This window comes from Mangifera indica, chromosome 8, assembly GCF_011075055.1.
Source record: "Mangifera indica cultivar Alphonso chromosome 8, CATAS_Mindica_2.1, whole genome shotgun sequence".
NCBI lineage: Eukaryota > Viridiplantae > Streptophyta > Magnoliopsida > Sapindales > Anacardiaceae > Mangifera > Mangifera indica.
The window spans coordinates 7514280-7529553 of NC_058144.1; the positions used below are offsets into that span (position 1 = coordinate 7514280).

General features: G+C 35.2%; 3 protein-coding genes across 5 annotated transcripts; 2 read left to right on the top strand and 1 right to left on the bottom strand.

Annotated features, from left to right (window-relative positions):
- Window positions 1–80: 80 nt before the first annotated feature.
- On the top strand, window positions 81–1879 carry LOC123222669 (clathrin light chain 1). Its single transcript, XM_044645564.1, has 3 exons — window positions 81–544; window positions 887–1040; window positions 1144–1879. The coding sequence occupies exons 1-3, from the start codon at window positions 168–170 to the stop codon at window positions 1594–1596; spliced, it is 984 nt and encodes a 327-aa protein (XP_044501499.1). The 5' UTR covers window positions 81–167; the 3' UTR covers window positions 1597–1879.
- A 2151-nt stretch (window positions 1880–4030) lies between these two features.
- On the bottom strand, window positions 4031–6031 carry LOC123222670 (expansin-B3-like). Its single transcript, XM_044645565.1, has 4 exons — window positions 5686–6031; window positions 5219–5525; window positions 4979–5108; window positions 4031–4600 (listed from the first exon to the last, which is right to left on the bottom strand). The coding sequence occupies exons 1-4, from the start codon at window positions 5846–5848 to the stop codon at window positions 4403–4405; spliced, it is 798 nt and encodes a 265-aa protein (XP_044501500.1). The 5' UTR covers window positions 5849–6031; the 3' UTR covers window positions 4031–4402.
- A 4032-nt stretch (window positions 6032–10063) lies between these two features.
- Window positions 10064–14651, top strand: LOC123223849 (tetraspanin-19-like). Of its 3 annotated transcripts, XM_044647262.1 has the most exons (8): window positions 10064–10141; window positions 10250–10443; window positions 11617–11716; window positions 11927–12007; window positions 12147–12251; window positions 12973–13185; window positions 13462–13524; window positions 13754–14651. In XM_044647262.1, the coding sequence occupies exons 2-6, from the start codon at window positions 10274–10276 to the stop codon at window positions 13162–13164; spliced, it is 648 nt and encodes a 215-aa protein (XP_044503197.1). In that variant the 5' UTR covers window positions 10064–10141; window positions 10250–10273; the 3' UTR covers window positions 13165–13185; window positions 13462–13524; window positions 13754–14651. The 3 variants fall into 3 exon arrangements, with proteins under 3 accessions (XP_044503197.1, XP_044503196.1, XP_044503198.1); XM_044647261.1 differs by lacking the exon at window positions 10064–10141 and having other exon boundaries at window positions 10148–10443; XM_044647263.1 differs by lacking the exon at window positions 10064–10141 and having other exon boundaries at window positions 10148–10443; window positions 12997–13185.
- The last annotated feature ends 623 nt before the right edge of the window (window positions 14652–15274 follow it).

Genomic DNA, 15274 nt, shown 5'->3' on the forward strand with positions numbered 1-15274 from the left:
TTTTTTGGTAGTATAGTTTTCTAAGTAAATATTAATTAAAATTAACTTCCAAGGTTTCAAAGCGAAGACTTTTTATCCGTATTTTCGTTTTCGATCCGAACAAAAGGATCTCCTCCATACATAAACTCAAACTCAGATACAGTGAGATCCAAACAACCACAAACCTAATGGAAATGGAGTCATATGACACACTAAACAGTGATGGCCAACCACACACATCATTGGATTTCCATGACGACGTCGACGGCAACATCCTCTCCTCTCAATCCTACGACTCTCCTCCTGCTGCTGCTTCTTCCGACAGCGTGTCACACTTTGATACCACACATGAGGCTGATTTTTTCGAGTCGGCTAATGGTAACCATCCATTTGAATCCACCGGTGTGAATGATCCGTTTGAGTCCGCCCATGTCACTGCCAATGACAGTGGTGTTGATGCGGCTGGTCATCATGATCATGATAATATTTTCGTTTCTGATGAGCCCATTTTGCCTCCCCCCGAGATGATGGCCGAGGAAGGCTTCGCTCTCCGCGAGTGGCGCCGGTTAGTTTCTCCAGTACTCTGTCTTTCCTTATGATGTTTTGAGCGTGGTGTATATTGATACTCTTGAATGTGAGACCGTCACATTTTGCATGCATTATTTGATGGTTGTGTCTGCTTTTATGTCCATTACTAAAACTTTATTCAGTTTACATGGCTGGTTAGGAGGTCGTCAAGACAAAAGACAATATAATATTGAATATTGTTTTGGGTATCGATCTGAGATCTTACGCTGATTAATTTTGACAGACGTTTACTCAGAAATTATGTTTTACTCTTCTTTAGCCTGGCTATATGGGCATCAAATATCTGCAGATTGTGAAACCTTGATTTCAAATGGTGCAGTCAAAATGCCATTCATCTTGAGGAAAAGGAGAAAAGAGAGAAAGAGATGCGGAACCAAATTATTGAAGAGGCTGAAGAGTATAAACGAGCTTTCTATGAGAAAAGGAAGCTCAACATGGAAACTAACAAGACTCGTAATAGAGAAAGAGAGAAGGTAAAACTTCAAAAAATTTGTCTAATTGGATCTTGTTTTGGTGATTTTAGGATCCTTTTGCAGTATCTGTGGTTTGGATGAAGGAATTTCTATATTTGTGTAGCTCTACTTGTCGAACCAAGAAAAGTTTCACAAAGAAGCTGACCAACATTACTGGAAAGCAATAGCGGAGCTCATCCCTAACGAGGTTCCTAATATTGAGAAGAAAAGAGGGAGGAAAGATCCTGACAAGAAGCCTTCAATCGTGGTCATTCAGGGTCCAAAACCTGGGAAACCGACTGACCTTACTAGGATGAGGCAATCGTTTATGAAGCTGAAACATAAACCACCATCTCATATGATGCCTCCCCCGCCAAAAACTGCCAAAGATGGCAAGGGTGCAAAGGACGGAAAAGATGCAAAAAATGCTAAGGATGAAAAGGATGCTAAGAACGAGAAAAATAGTACACGAACTGATCAAGCTAGGAATGTGCCTGCTTCATCACCCACTAAAGATGCAGCTGCAGCAGGAAAAACACCCAGATCACCTGCTAAAGAAGCTTCCCCTGACAACTAATTCGGAGACTCGTGCATTACTTGCGTGAAGAGGCTGCTTCTGAATCCGTGATCACTCTGTGATGAGGCATCATATTATTTAGTTGCTAATTTCTTTGCCGAATTTTTGAATCCTCTACTAAACCAGTCTGTATGGAGAATAAAAGCAGCTTGGGCTATGATGAGCTTTCTTCCTAACTTGCTCAAAGATTTTGTAGGCGAAATTCTTTTATTTCTTACACTTAATGTTTATGTATCTAAATTTTTGTAGAAGTCTGCATATTCTCTGCACCGTTTGTTTTGTACCTATGTTTTCCTGTGATGAGCTGTGAACTTCTTGATTCGGTCTAAGAAAAGCAGTGGTAGTTGAACAGTGACAGGCCATAACTCTAGAATGAGTGAATTTCTTTTGCCCTTTGGAAAACTTTCCTTGCCCCTAATTAAATTGAGAGAAGGCAGCATTGCTCTGCTTCCTCCCCAATCACTGACTTTTTTTAGATTGTGCCCTGGTAGAATGTGTTGTATTGATAACCGATGGAGCTCCTGGTATAGGCAGCGTCGTAGGACTCTGGTTTGCTAGTTTGACCGCCAACAAGTGTAACCTTTTTACAAAAAATGCAAGGCAAGGTGCAATTTGTGTAGACTTTGTTGGCCCAATCAGACAATGTTATAAGTGTTTGCTGAAGACTGAAAGCTGGGATCCAAAAAATGGTGACAGATGGCAAAGTCTGCGTTGATTGATGACAAGATTTTTACCAGAAATAATCAGATCTGTCGGACAAATTATATATTAGATTGATTCAATGCCTGCGGGTACACCTTTTTTTCAAATATATTAAATCGAAAAATAACATGTTACTCTATCAAACTTTTTCAGATAAAATTTCTTCTAAAAAAACAAGGCCCGGTGACTATTTCCCACCTTAAAAAGTTCATTTGATCATCCATCATTTACTTTCATTAACGAAAATTGTTACACGAAGAGATGGGAGATCATATTTGCATAAACCTACAAAATGGTGGATTGAAAAAGATGTGAAGGCCGGAAGGCGGCATGCCAAAGCACTGCTGAATGCACATAGATGGAGGCACAAATGTGGACACGAGGGCAAAGATGCTACTATGCGATCTAGAGGAAGACTGGCGCATAGGCAACCAAGGTGCAAGGCAAGTGGCACTATCGCAAAGGCAATGACTAGTTGATGGTGGAGATTGGAGGTTGTACATTATAGTTGTTTGACCAAAAAACATTTTTTCACTTATTTGTGACGTAAATCATATTTTTTTTATTTAAATTAAACTTTGTTAATAAAAATGGCTCAGTGTAACACCCCTTTCTAATTAGAATATTTTATTAACAAAATTAGTATGAAAAAAATAAAATAAAATGATATAAATAATGAAGAATAGTAGAGGTAATAATTATAAAAACCTTAATAATCAAATTTTGTTTCAGGACAAATTTAATTTTTTCTCTCTCTCTCTCAAAGTACCATCCCAAACAACGTCAATATTTCTACCACAAATCCTCTCATCATCATCGTCAATTTTGAGTCTCTTTCCACCTCTACACCAATACTCCTTCACCGCCCGCCTCCTTGACCACCACAATCTCTAGTAAACATCACCTTCCAGTCATTATCTTGACACAATTTGTTATTGTGATCATCTCTCTTCATTATATTTGGTCATAGCCCAAAGGTTTGTCGTGAACAAGTGGTGGGATAATCTAGACTTGTCATTTCAGTTGACTTATAACTAACCAAATTATGCAAAACTTCGTCAAGAAGGGATGTTGTTGCCTTTTCAAAGTCCAAGAGGCCAATGCAGATTCGCATAGTTGTTTCCTAAGCAGGTCCATACTATATGGAGTTGCTAAAATAAATAGAAGAAAATATGTTGCCAGGTTTTGTCGAAAACGATTAATGAATAAAGGAAACCCGAACTTGCCCAATATAGCAACTTCATAAATCAATTTGTGCTAATAAGAGCACCAAGAAGTCACTCGCGTTCGAAGCCAGAGATTTCTGCTCAGTTTCAAAGGATCATTCAACACACTGGAGCCAAGGTACCCATAAAGAGCTTCTTTGGAAGGATTCTTGCTTTTTCGAAGCACATGACCCTTATTTGACTGGTTGTGCTTGGCTGATTGCTTACTTTCTTATCCCATCCACCCTCCTTCGTCTAATTCCAAGTGATGTTGCCCTTTTTTCTTTTTTAATTTTAAGAAATAAAAATGATAACTTTGCCCTTCGACGTTTGATTTTGATTGAACAGAATGTGATTTATATCTATCACGAAATAAAAAGGTTTTTTGGGCCAAAACTTTAGGGGCTAAGTAGAAAATGTATCAGTTAAACGCTTAAATCCCAAAATTTTCTCACCTTACATAGTTACATGAGTTATCGACAAAAGCATCTAGGTTTTATAATTGAATTTGGAACACTCAATCATAATGATAATAATACCGTGCCAAGTGGAGACCAATTAATTTTGCTTCAGCTGCAGAAAACAGAGGACAAGGCTCCGCAACCTCACCTTGTGTTGTGTCCAAACACAACACAACAAGTCGATGCTAAAAGCCTAAATTCATTAGAAACAAACACAGGGTCCACAATGTTACATTACTATTACATATACTATTCTTGTACGCTCTCTCTCCTTTTGAGAGGGCTACAATATCTACAATACCCACTTGCACACTAAGAATGGCACCAAATGAAGTTGAAAAAAAAAAGAAAAGAAAGAGCATTGGATGCTGTCCAATAGCTACTTTTCTTTCCTGAGAAATGTGTTTTAAAAAAAACCCAAAAGAGAAAGACTAGTTATTAGAAGTTGAAATTGAGGCGAGATGTGTAAGTTGCTTTTGGAGACCAGTTCCTTGGAATTACATCCCTTGCAGAGAGAGCTCTTCCTGTTGAAAGTGTTGCTATCTTCACTGAGAATGGTCCCTTCAAGGGTCCCCCAATAATACACCAGGTTGCTCCCCATACATGATTCATCTGCAACCACTGGCTGGAACTTGCCTGCCATTTTTGAGAAATTAAAATCAGTTTCTAATTAAATATATAGACAACTTTTTGGATCAAAGAGCACATGGAAATGGGTCCAGAAAATGGCTGGTGGAGGGAAGTAAAAGCTTCGGCCAACAGTGCTTTTAAGCCCATTGCACATTGGCGCCATTAAGCTCAGGACAGCATCATTATGAGCTCTTACTTACAAATAATTCGTCTGTAAAAGTTAAACAAGGGCAATATGTTTGTTGATAAATGTGAAAATGCAGCACTTTTTACTTCAAAGCATGATATTTCTTCACGCTTTTTTGATATGGGGGGATCTCTCAATTATTTCACTAGGGACATTTAACACTGAAAAAAGAAAAAGAGAAGAAAGATAAATCTTACTTCTCTTATATGCATTGATCCCACATCTCCATCTCCATCTTCAAATTCCACCAGAATGGACAGCCAGTAATCAGTCGAACCTTCATTCACATGAAAGGCTATGTTCTTTCCAGGATATTTACACGGCGTCCTGAATTAATTAATAACAACAATTTACAACTAAAATAAACATATCTTTATGAGGAAGTAGATGACTGCGAAGCCAGCCAGCCGTTAGAACAAAGTAAAAGAGAGAAATACCGCCTGTAGATGACTGAGAGCTCTCCTCGGTTTCGGAGCTGGGGACCCTCACCAGCTATGGCCATGCGACCAAAGGCTGCACCGCTGAGATCAAAGTGGGTGTGGCCATTGGAGCAGTATCCACCCGGGCACTCGTCGGTTACAATTATGGTGACTGCCCTTCTTGAGCAAATGCTTTTGTCCAAGCACTTCACTTTGTAACATGCCCCACACCCCTCTCCTTTCTTGAAAAGAATTGGACTCACCGAACCCACTCTGGCCCTCAGCGGCTTTACGTCCACCAATGAACCATACCCACATGCCCCTCCTGCACCAAACGTCAATAATTTGTTAGGCTATGAGAAAGCTCAACGTTGTGATTTAACCAGCCGAGTTGACCCAGCTCACTCTGAGTCAAACTCACAGCACTAACAGCAGAGAAAAAATGTTTAAGAGAAAAAACTGTAAAGGTATAATGCGGGACCTACCGTCACTACCGTCGCCTTCGGGGTCACCGTACCAGGTGGCGGTAGCGGGTTTCCAATGTGGGTCTGTGACAAGGTGTTTAATGCTGGCGGACACCACCAGAGATTTGAACGCCAACAGAAGGAACAACTTCATGACTTGCCTGAAACTGCGGCGGAACTGCATTGTGTTGATTAGTTTTGTTGGTGAAGTGAAGGAGCAGGGGCACCACCAAAACCCCACACGAACTCCGTCAATTTCGCAGCAAAAGCGGACAAACCCGAGAAAGCAGTAATATTAAAATGTGTTTTAGATAAATGTGTAGTGTTTCTTTTCATTGACTAGTTAAGACAGAAGCTATAGGGTCAAGGCTTTGCGTCAGATACTTACTATTTACACACACGGCTAAGTTTGAAAACCTAAATTATTATTAAATAATTTTTAAAAGGGGGAAGGACTATTTTCCACCTAATTTTGATACATTTTCAAAATGTCACTCATAGCAAATAAAAATTCATTTTTCCCACTCATGAGCTATTAAAATGGATGATATTTGTTTGTATAAGGGTAAAATATTTATTTTACCCTTGTTAGATGAAATAACAAAAATACCCCTCAATTTAATCTCTCAAAATTGATATGAGGGTTTTACCATTCACCCCCCTTAGGTTTTAAAAACTAACATTTTTACCTTATCTAAAGTTTTTAAACTTTAAAAACTAACATTTTCACCCCCAAACCTAGGGTTTTCATATTTTTCAAAATACAGTCGCCCCCCATAACTTTCAAAACTAGCATTTCACCCTCATTCTTCAACTTCATCTCTCGACATTTTCTCCGGTGTCGTCACCGGCCTCCTCCTTCTCCTGATGCGACGGCGGTGGTGCGACGAAGAGACGGAGATTTTTCATCGCACAATGCGACGAAGAGACCTCTCTTCGTCGCTCGTCGTCCAGATCTGGGAGATCGCTCGACGAAGGTCTCTCTTCTTCTCTCTTCATCGCTCGTCGCGTCATCCTTCGTCTGTTCTTCCAGATCTAGACGACGCTTCATCGTCCAGATTTGGGCGACGAAAGGTCGTCCTTTGTAGTCAGAGATGGGAGATCGGTCGAATGCGTCGACCGTCGGTGGTGGTCGGAGAAGGAAGCAAACGTCATGGGTGAAATCTAAACTTTTTAAACTTTGAGGATGGGTTAGTTCTTAGTTTTTAAAACTTGGAGGGGGGAAACTGTAAAATTTTAAAGTTTTAAGGTTTTAAATAGCAAATGACGATTTTGCCCCTATTCCTAACTGAAAAATTAGACGGCAGTTTGCTCATGGATGGGAAAAATGGATTTTCATCTGCCGTAGATGGCATTTTGAAAATGCATCAAAAGTTAGGTGGGAAATAGTCCTTCTCCCTTTTTAAAAACTCAAATACTTATTTATAAATAATTTTTTGATTAAAAAATTTAGTCAAAATTAAGAATAAAATCATTATTTTATAAAAAATTTAAAAAGGCTAAACTTTTATAATATTTTGCTCTCTTAATTTTAAAACTCATAATTTTTCTCTAAATTTTTTTTCAAAGTTTGAAATCTCACCATTTTTCTCTGATTTTTTTTTCTTTCAACTACTCACTCTTTTTGTCTATCGACCGACTTTTTCTCTTTCTTCTCCTTCACCAATCGACTTTTCTTATACCAATTTTACCTTTATCGGAGATGAAGACCATCATCTCTATCTTAGACAAAAACTAAGGTTTTCGTCTTAGCAAAGAGACAAAGATCTTCTCTTCTTTTGAGATGAAGATGACAGTCTTCATCTTAGATGAAAGATGGAAGTAGGTAACTAGCGAAAGGACAAGAAGAAGAGAAGGTTCAGTCGACGATCAGAAAAAATCATCCCCAAAGAAGAAAAAATCTAGGTGAAAAATAGTTATTTTTTAAATTTAAAAAAAAATGATTGGAGAAAATTATGAGAATTTTGAATTGAAAGAGAAATTATGACAAATATTTATTTTTAAATTTTTAATTAAATAATATTTTTATCTATAAATTTAACTAAAATTTTTAATAAAAAATTATTTATAAATAAATATTTAAACTTTTTAAAGTTAGTGGGTAACACAGGTTTTAGTAGACCTTGGTAAGGAGTAAGTATTTTGGCCTCTACATGTATACACACACACACACACGAAAGGAAGGAAGGCTTTCTCTGCTCTAGGTGGCCATGTGATAAATGGGTTTTGGAATTATGCGCTGGAGTATTAAAGATAATTTAAGGGAGGCTAAAGCACTGTTCCCTCTCAGGTTTTAAAGTAATTTTAAAAATATATTTATGAGAATTAAAAAACTTAAATATTTATCTATAGAATAATTTTGCTTAAAATTTTAATTAAAAACATAAGTAAAATTATTATTTTATATTAAATTCTAAAAATTTATTTTATTACTCCTTTTTAGTTTAAAAAACTAATATTTTTCTTTATGAATAAACTTTGAAAAACTATATTATACGCTTCTAGGGTTTCAACTTTTAGGCAATGTCTCCCTCTCTAGCAACCGACACCCCGACACCCTCTAGCCGTCTTTCTTTCTTCTTCCAATCTCATCCTCATCTGAAAAAATAAAACTTCATCTGAACGAAGAGAATTTATCTAAACAATTTTCATCTTCGTAGATTATAGATAAATCGATATAGACAAGAAATTATCTTTATCGAGCAACAATGAGACCAAAGTGATGATAAGATCGAATCAACAATAAAATTAGATATTCAAGCAATTTCTAGAATCAACAGCAAGACCAAATCTTTGAGTGATTTATGGAATCAACAATGAAACTGAAGATGATTTCTCATCTTTGTTGAATCATCTGGAATCAACAAAGATGAGTTTATCCAGACAAACTTTGGATTTTCCAAACAAGAATGAGACCGAAAGAAGGGAGAGAGACAACCGGAGGTTGTCGATTGTTGGAGAGAGAGAGGTTGTCTGAAAAGTTGAAACCTTAAGGGGTAAAATACAGTTTTTAAATTTTAATTATAGAAAAAATTATTAGTTTTTTAAACTAAGAGAAAAAATAAATAAAATTTTTAAGATTTTGTGTAAAATAAAGATTTTATCATTACTTCTAATAAAAAATTTAAAAAAAATTAATTTATAAGAGAATATTTGAATTTTTTAACTGTCATATATATATATATATTTTTGAGATTAGAGTAAAACTTAGATGACAAGTTGTCTGTTGGACTTTAAAGAACGGAACCTTAAAAATGTTTGGTTTGGGAAATGGAAAATGGTGGTTACAAGTTGACAGCGCAACAGATTTTATGATTGTGGTAGATTAGGAGGACTAATGTCACATTTGCAAATAAATAAAAATTATTGCCCACGGCAGCTTGAGTGACTAAGTACTTGACATTTTCAAGTGGAGGGCTTAAATTTAATATTTGACATCCAATACATCAAAATTAAAATTTTAATTTTTTGGTGTAAGAATAGTTACTAATCACTAGATTTAATGTTTTACTTATTTAGTGTGGTTAAATTATCCATCTAACTCAAATAAAATTTGTTTGTTATAAAAAATTGATATTTTACTATATTGTGGTAAATTGATATTTCTAAATTTTGTATTGTTTTTAGTTGTTTGTATAAAATGATATTTTTCAAATTTCGTACCGAATTTTTTAAATTATATTTTTTTGTTATATCATTTAATAAAAAATTCAAATTAAAAAATTTTATTAATTTTTTAAACTAAACTAAATTCAAATTAGAAAGTATTCAGTTTAGTTTTATTTGAATTTTTGACTTAAATTGATAATTCTATTTTATGACTTTATTATATTCAAATTAATGACTCGATTTGACTTGAACTTATACCTTTTTCTTTTATGTATTAAGCCATTTTCTAATTAAAAAACAAAAATAAAAACAAAAATAGATGACTTTCATAAAACATGCTTTTATTCAGGAAATTGAACTGAAAAATTGAAATTATATGTCTAAAAGACCCTACAATAAGAAAATTAAAAAATCATAAAACCCTGAAATTAAAACTTTCATAAAACCCCCCACAACCATACGTAAGATTAGATTCGAATTGAATTGAGGTTGATTCAGTTTGTATATAGTAAAGTTTGAGTTTGAGCTCATGGAAGCTAGGTTCAAACTCAGCTCAAATTTAGCTCGACTTATTTTGAGTTCGAATTTTTAACTATTTTATTATTAAAATGACCTCATTTTAATACATATTAATTGAAACGATGTTATTTTGTATTAAAATTATTAATTGACAAATTTGACGAGTAGCTCGAGCTTATATAGGACTGGCTCGTTCGAGCTCGAATAGATTCGATTCGAATCTAACCCTAACTACACACGTTGGGTGTTGCATCCACATGACCCGCAAGGTTTGGAAAACCACAAAATCACCCCAAAGACTTTTTGGATGAAATTATTCAGCTACGAATAAGTGTTGCTGCTGACTCTGGTCCATACTCCAAAGACTCTTTTCTTCGCTTACTCTTGAACCTTGGTTAATTTTTTTGTGCATTTCTTTTGCTCGATTCCCGTTTGTTAACATCATTTTGTCATTTAGGTTAGAATTTTTGGGCAACGAGAAATGGCAAGGGTCGTCAGAAGTTGCATACAGTCGTTATTAAAGATGGTGAATTCAGTGATGGGGATGGTAGGAATTGCTATGATTTTGTATGCATTATGGCTGATTAGGGTTTGGCAGAAACACATGGATGAATTACCCTTTGGTGATGAATATGATGGCCCAGCTCCATGGTAAGGTTTTTTTTTTTTTTTTAAAGGATTTTTCATTTGTGTGTGTTTAGTTTCTGGGAAACTTATTTCTGATTTGGTGGATGTCTTATTATCTGGGTTTGGTGATTGTACTTCTTAGAATTGGAAGATTGCTTTTGTTTTTGGCTATGTGATTCTTTGAGTTAATTTGTATTGAATTTTTACTATTTGGAAGTTGAGAAGGATATCCTAAGCTAATATGAAGCTACAATTTGATAATTCTCTTAGTATTCTAAGCAAACAAATGGAAATTTTCCTGACTTTTGTTCCACTGGTTTCTGTAGTTCGTGTTTGTATATGTTTTAATAAGGGATTTAAATTCTTGTTGGTTAATAAATGTTTAAGTTTATTGTGCATTTTATGTAGACTAAATTTCCTCTTGTGTGTCGGAATATATATTAGACCTATAAGTACGGAGATCGAAACCCGTATTACACAAATCTTTCTTTTTTATTTGAGTCTCCAACACCCTCGCTCAAATGCAATCATCATAGGTTGTTAGATTCGCCGTTTGACTTAGTTGATTTTTGGTTAGGTGAATTATCACTTATATTCAGAAACACTTTAGGTTGTTAGGCCTGCTGTTTAGTTTGTGCTCTAATACCATGTCAGAATATATATTAGGGTTATAAGTGTGGAGATCAAAACCCGTATTATACAAAACCAATTGGCTTGTGTTAAAGTCCAATACACATACTTATATACCACTCATTTTACTCAATTTTATTAAAAATGAGACTTTCTTTATTTTTTATTTGAGTCTCCCACATTGTGATAGAAGTTTCAGTGGGGTAAGAATTAGGGGGACCAAATAGACTTCTTTTTTAAAACTTGTTTCGTTGCCTCTCTCCAATAAAATGTGCAAAAGCAGACCTTTTCAATTGTACTTTTGTTAGATTTCATATATTGGAGCTCTTTCTTCTAAAGAATTGACAGTGGTAATTAAGAAGTTGGTTTGGATTTGTGTGAGTTGTATTTGTGAGGCATTATAAATCAGAAATGTGTGGGTTGTTGGTTCTAGATACTTCTTATTGGTTATAGTTTTATTCGGGGACTTTTTTTCTTTATTTATTTATTTTTGTATACAATGATTGTAAAAGAATTTTATTATTTATGGATTAAACTTTTAGCAATTATTTTTTGCTTGTGTTGCAGGTTTATTTACACTTTACTTGGCATTGGGGTCACTTTGTGTGTCGTCACATGCTTAGGTCATATTGCTGCAGAAACTGTTAATGGTTGCTGCCTTTATTTAGAATCCTTTTATATATGTATCATCATATATATGAATTTTCTTTTATGCTCAAGTAAAGGTCTTATTTATGCATACGGGGATTTAATTTTTTATTGTTCCTTTGATGTATTTCACATATTAAGTGAATCTGACTCTCACTATTGCTTATATGGAGGTGTACTTTCTAGAATCCGATGTAATGAATTTATTGTTGACCTTAACTGTGTACAGTACATGTTCTTTGTCATTTTGTTTCTTATGCTGGAGGCTGTGGTGACTGCTGATGTATTTCTGAACCCTGATTGGGAGGAGGTATCACATATTTAAACATTCATTGATTTGAATTTTATTGATCCCTCATGGCGTTTGCAGACAATTTAAGTGTGTAATTCTTTTTTTTTTGGAATAAACTTGTGAGGTCTGGTTCATATATTCCAACCCTTTGCCCCAGGACTTTCCAGAGGATCTGAGTAGGAGTTTTACTCAATTTGTAGATTTCATCAGGTTAAATTTTCAATTCTGCGTTTGGATAGGCTTGTCATTTGTCTCTGTGCAGGTATCCCGCTTTCTCTGCCTCCCTTCTTACATGTTTTTGTTGGTGACAATTGTTTAGTGAATGAGTCTTGGCTATTAATTTAGTAGGACTTAGCAGGATCAGTAGACAAGTTTGAATTTTTTTAACGATGTCCTAGCTGTACAAATTACTGAGTATATGTGAAAGCTGCAGTACACATTTAAAATTTTTAATTGTATGTGATGTCCCATTTGGCAATGATTTGCACAAACCACATTCATAGTTCCCAAAAGTGTTATTCGTGTTTTATTAGGTCCTGTAGTATTGCTTTCCTTGGTCAATGTTTTCTGCAGGAATTATATTTGCTACGTCTGCCTTTGTGTTTTTACTAATGATACTAATTTGGGATGTCTTTTAGACGAGGTGGAAAAAGATAGTGAACAATAATAATATGTCATGCGTAAGGGTATTTGGTTTGTATGCTATATGGTTGGAAATTCTCTATCTACATTTTTTTTTTTTTTGAGTTTTTTGGTAAAACACTTTTTTCCTTTTGTCTCACTTGGCAAACATTTTTTTAGCCATAGTTAGAGATGTCAGGTTGAACTTGATGGAGACAGAGATTAGGTAGGGATCTATCTGTTTCGTTGCTCAATCTTTCCTAAAAGAAGAAAAAAAAATGTTTATAGTTTCTAGATCTAACATGATAATTGTTTAAATTTCTAGCATTAACTTTTACGTCTCTTTGGTTCTTATGTTGCAGTTCACCCATGCCTTTAACTTGCAGGGACTATCTTTTCTCTTGGCCATGGTACTCAAAGTGCTCGGACCAGATCGATACTATGATAGAGATGATGAGTATGCTCCTGATAGGGTTCCACTCCTGAGGAATTCTTTTCACCCACCGACCTATGTGGTTGGAGACCCTGTTTATGGATCTAAATCTGATGTGTGAACTATCAGAATTACTGAGAAGGTAGAATTTCTTTATCTTTCTCTCAACCAAACTGCTTAATACAGGCCTATATTTTCATAAAATGCTGTCATGATATTTACTGTAGCTCAGTCAATCACCATCGCTTCTAATTCATGCGTTTCTTTTCTCATGTCCTTGACTTGAATATATCACTACTTCTTGATATCGACACTATAACTCTTAATTGCAAATTCCAAGTCAGTTTCCTGCAATGCCTCATTCTGTGCTTTGTAGCTGCATGCTCATGTTGGCATTTTTATCTGATTTCATTTTCAGGAACTTAGTTAATAGAAGCAGCCTCATTCTTCACTGGCCCTTGCAAAAGGGTAGCAACTGAGGGTAAGAAAAATAAACTTATGCACTTGTTTGCACTGGTTATTTCACTTGTTGAAACCAATGTCTGTGCCATTGGTTTCTTGCCTCATCTTTAGCTAGTCATTCAATTTTAGTATTTCTCTCTGTTCTTAAATTTTTAGTTTTAAAGCATAAATCTCCTGACTTCGTTTGTCATTATTATTATGTTTCTTTCTTCATCCTCGTTCCTCATTTTTCCCTTTACACTGATTAGGCAAACAGGTGACAAGGGTTCAACCTCAAACTCAGATGAAGGAAATGGAAGTCTTACTATCTAATTCCTGTCAGTCCAGATCAGGATGCATTTCAATTTGAAGGTTTAAGGTGGACAAGCTTCTGACCAACTTTGAGTTGGTGTAATTTATCTTCTTATATAGATTCTGTCTCAATCAATGCTATGGATTTTGAATGATGAAAAATTTATTTGTTCTTTGAAAAACCCATATCCTATTTTTTGAATGTGAATAATATAATGTGCATTTCATTAAGCTGGATGAGGAAATGGTATATTGTACATTTCTTTTCCTTTTCAACCTTTGTAGTACCTGTATAATTCATACAGATGAGATATTGTTAGGAGTAAAGTGCATGTGAAGAGACAAAGGAAAAATGGAGCTGAAGAGAGGACAGGTGGCAGTATTCAAGATGAAACAAATGGCAGACAGTTGTTGGCAAAAGAAAACCTGCAGGAAATAGAAGGAAGACAGGAAAAAACAGAGTAGGATTCAGAGACAGAACTGGCATTAACAGAAAAAGAGATAACAAAGACGCAAATGTTTAAAATGACACCCAGAATGTCTTAACCAAAAATGGCAAACCAAGAAAGAAGGTCAACTGGGAAGGCAATAGGAAAAGATATAGACTTGGGGGGAAGCACTGGAGGGCAGAAGAACAAGGAATGAAAAAGAATTAGAGTGTGGAGAGACCAGCCTCTCGAAAGCTGGAGTTGTTATGTGCTGCTACGAATTTAGTCAAATTTTGTGTTAATTGTGGGGCGTTAGCATCTGTTAGTGTTAATTACCTTTGTAATATTTGTATTGGGAGAAACATTGAAACTGTGAACTGATATCTGTATTCTAGAAAATTATCAATACAAATATCTTCCATATTCATTGTTTTTATTACAATATTGTTTACATACATATTCTGTTACATTGTTGTCGGAGTGATTCACCGATGTTACAATTAATTAAACAAACAACCGCATATGGTGCCATCGAACTAGGTTTGTATAAGATATTCTTATCGGATCTTTTGAAAACTTATATTTAAAATAATATTTAGAATATCAACCTGAGAATCATTTCCATCATCTAAGAAATGATGCTAACTAATGAAGAATTGGTGGAACAAAGAAGGTGCCGAAGCGATATAGAGCATAATAGTAGCAATAGATAATGACAGAGAAGAGCATAACCAGAGTTTCCCTCATGGGTTGGAATCAACACAATCATTTTTCATTCAGGTCATACTCAAGACAAAAAGTGTTTGGACTCGGTTGAGATTGTATCCACTCTTATACTAAGTAAACTATGAGTAGTTTTTGTTTCTTTTCTTGATGGAATTTGGTTTGATTTGGCTTAATCGTAGATTTGATCTCTGTAACTGCCTGCCTGGTTTGGTAGAGATGTGCATGGGCTTCATAATTGTTGTGATTCGTACATGGTTCTTAAAAGAAAGTAATTATCTTTGTTCATCTTCTTAAGAAATTGGAAAATATATTGTTACCCCTTTA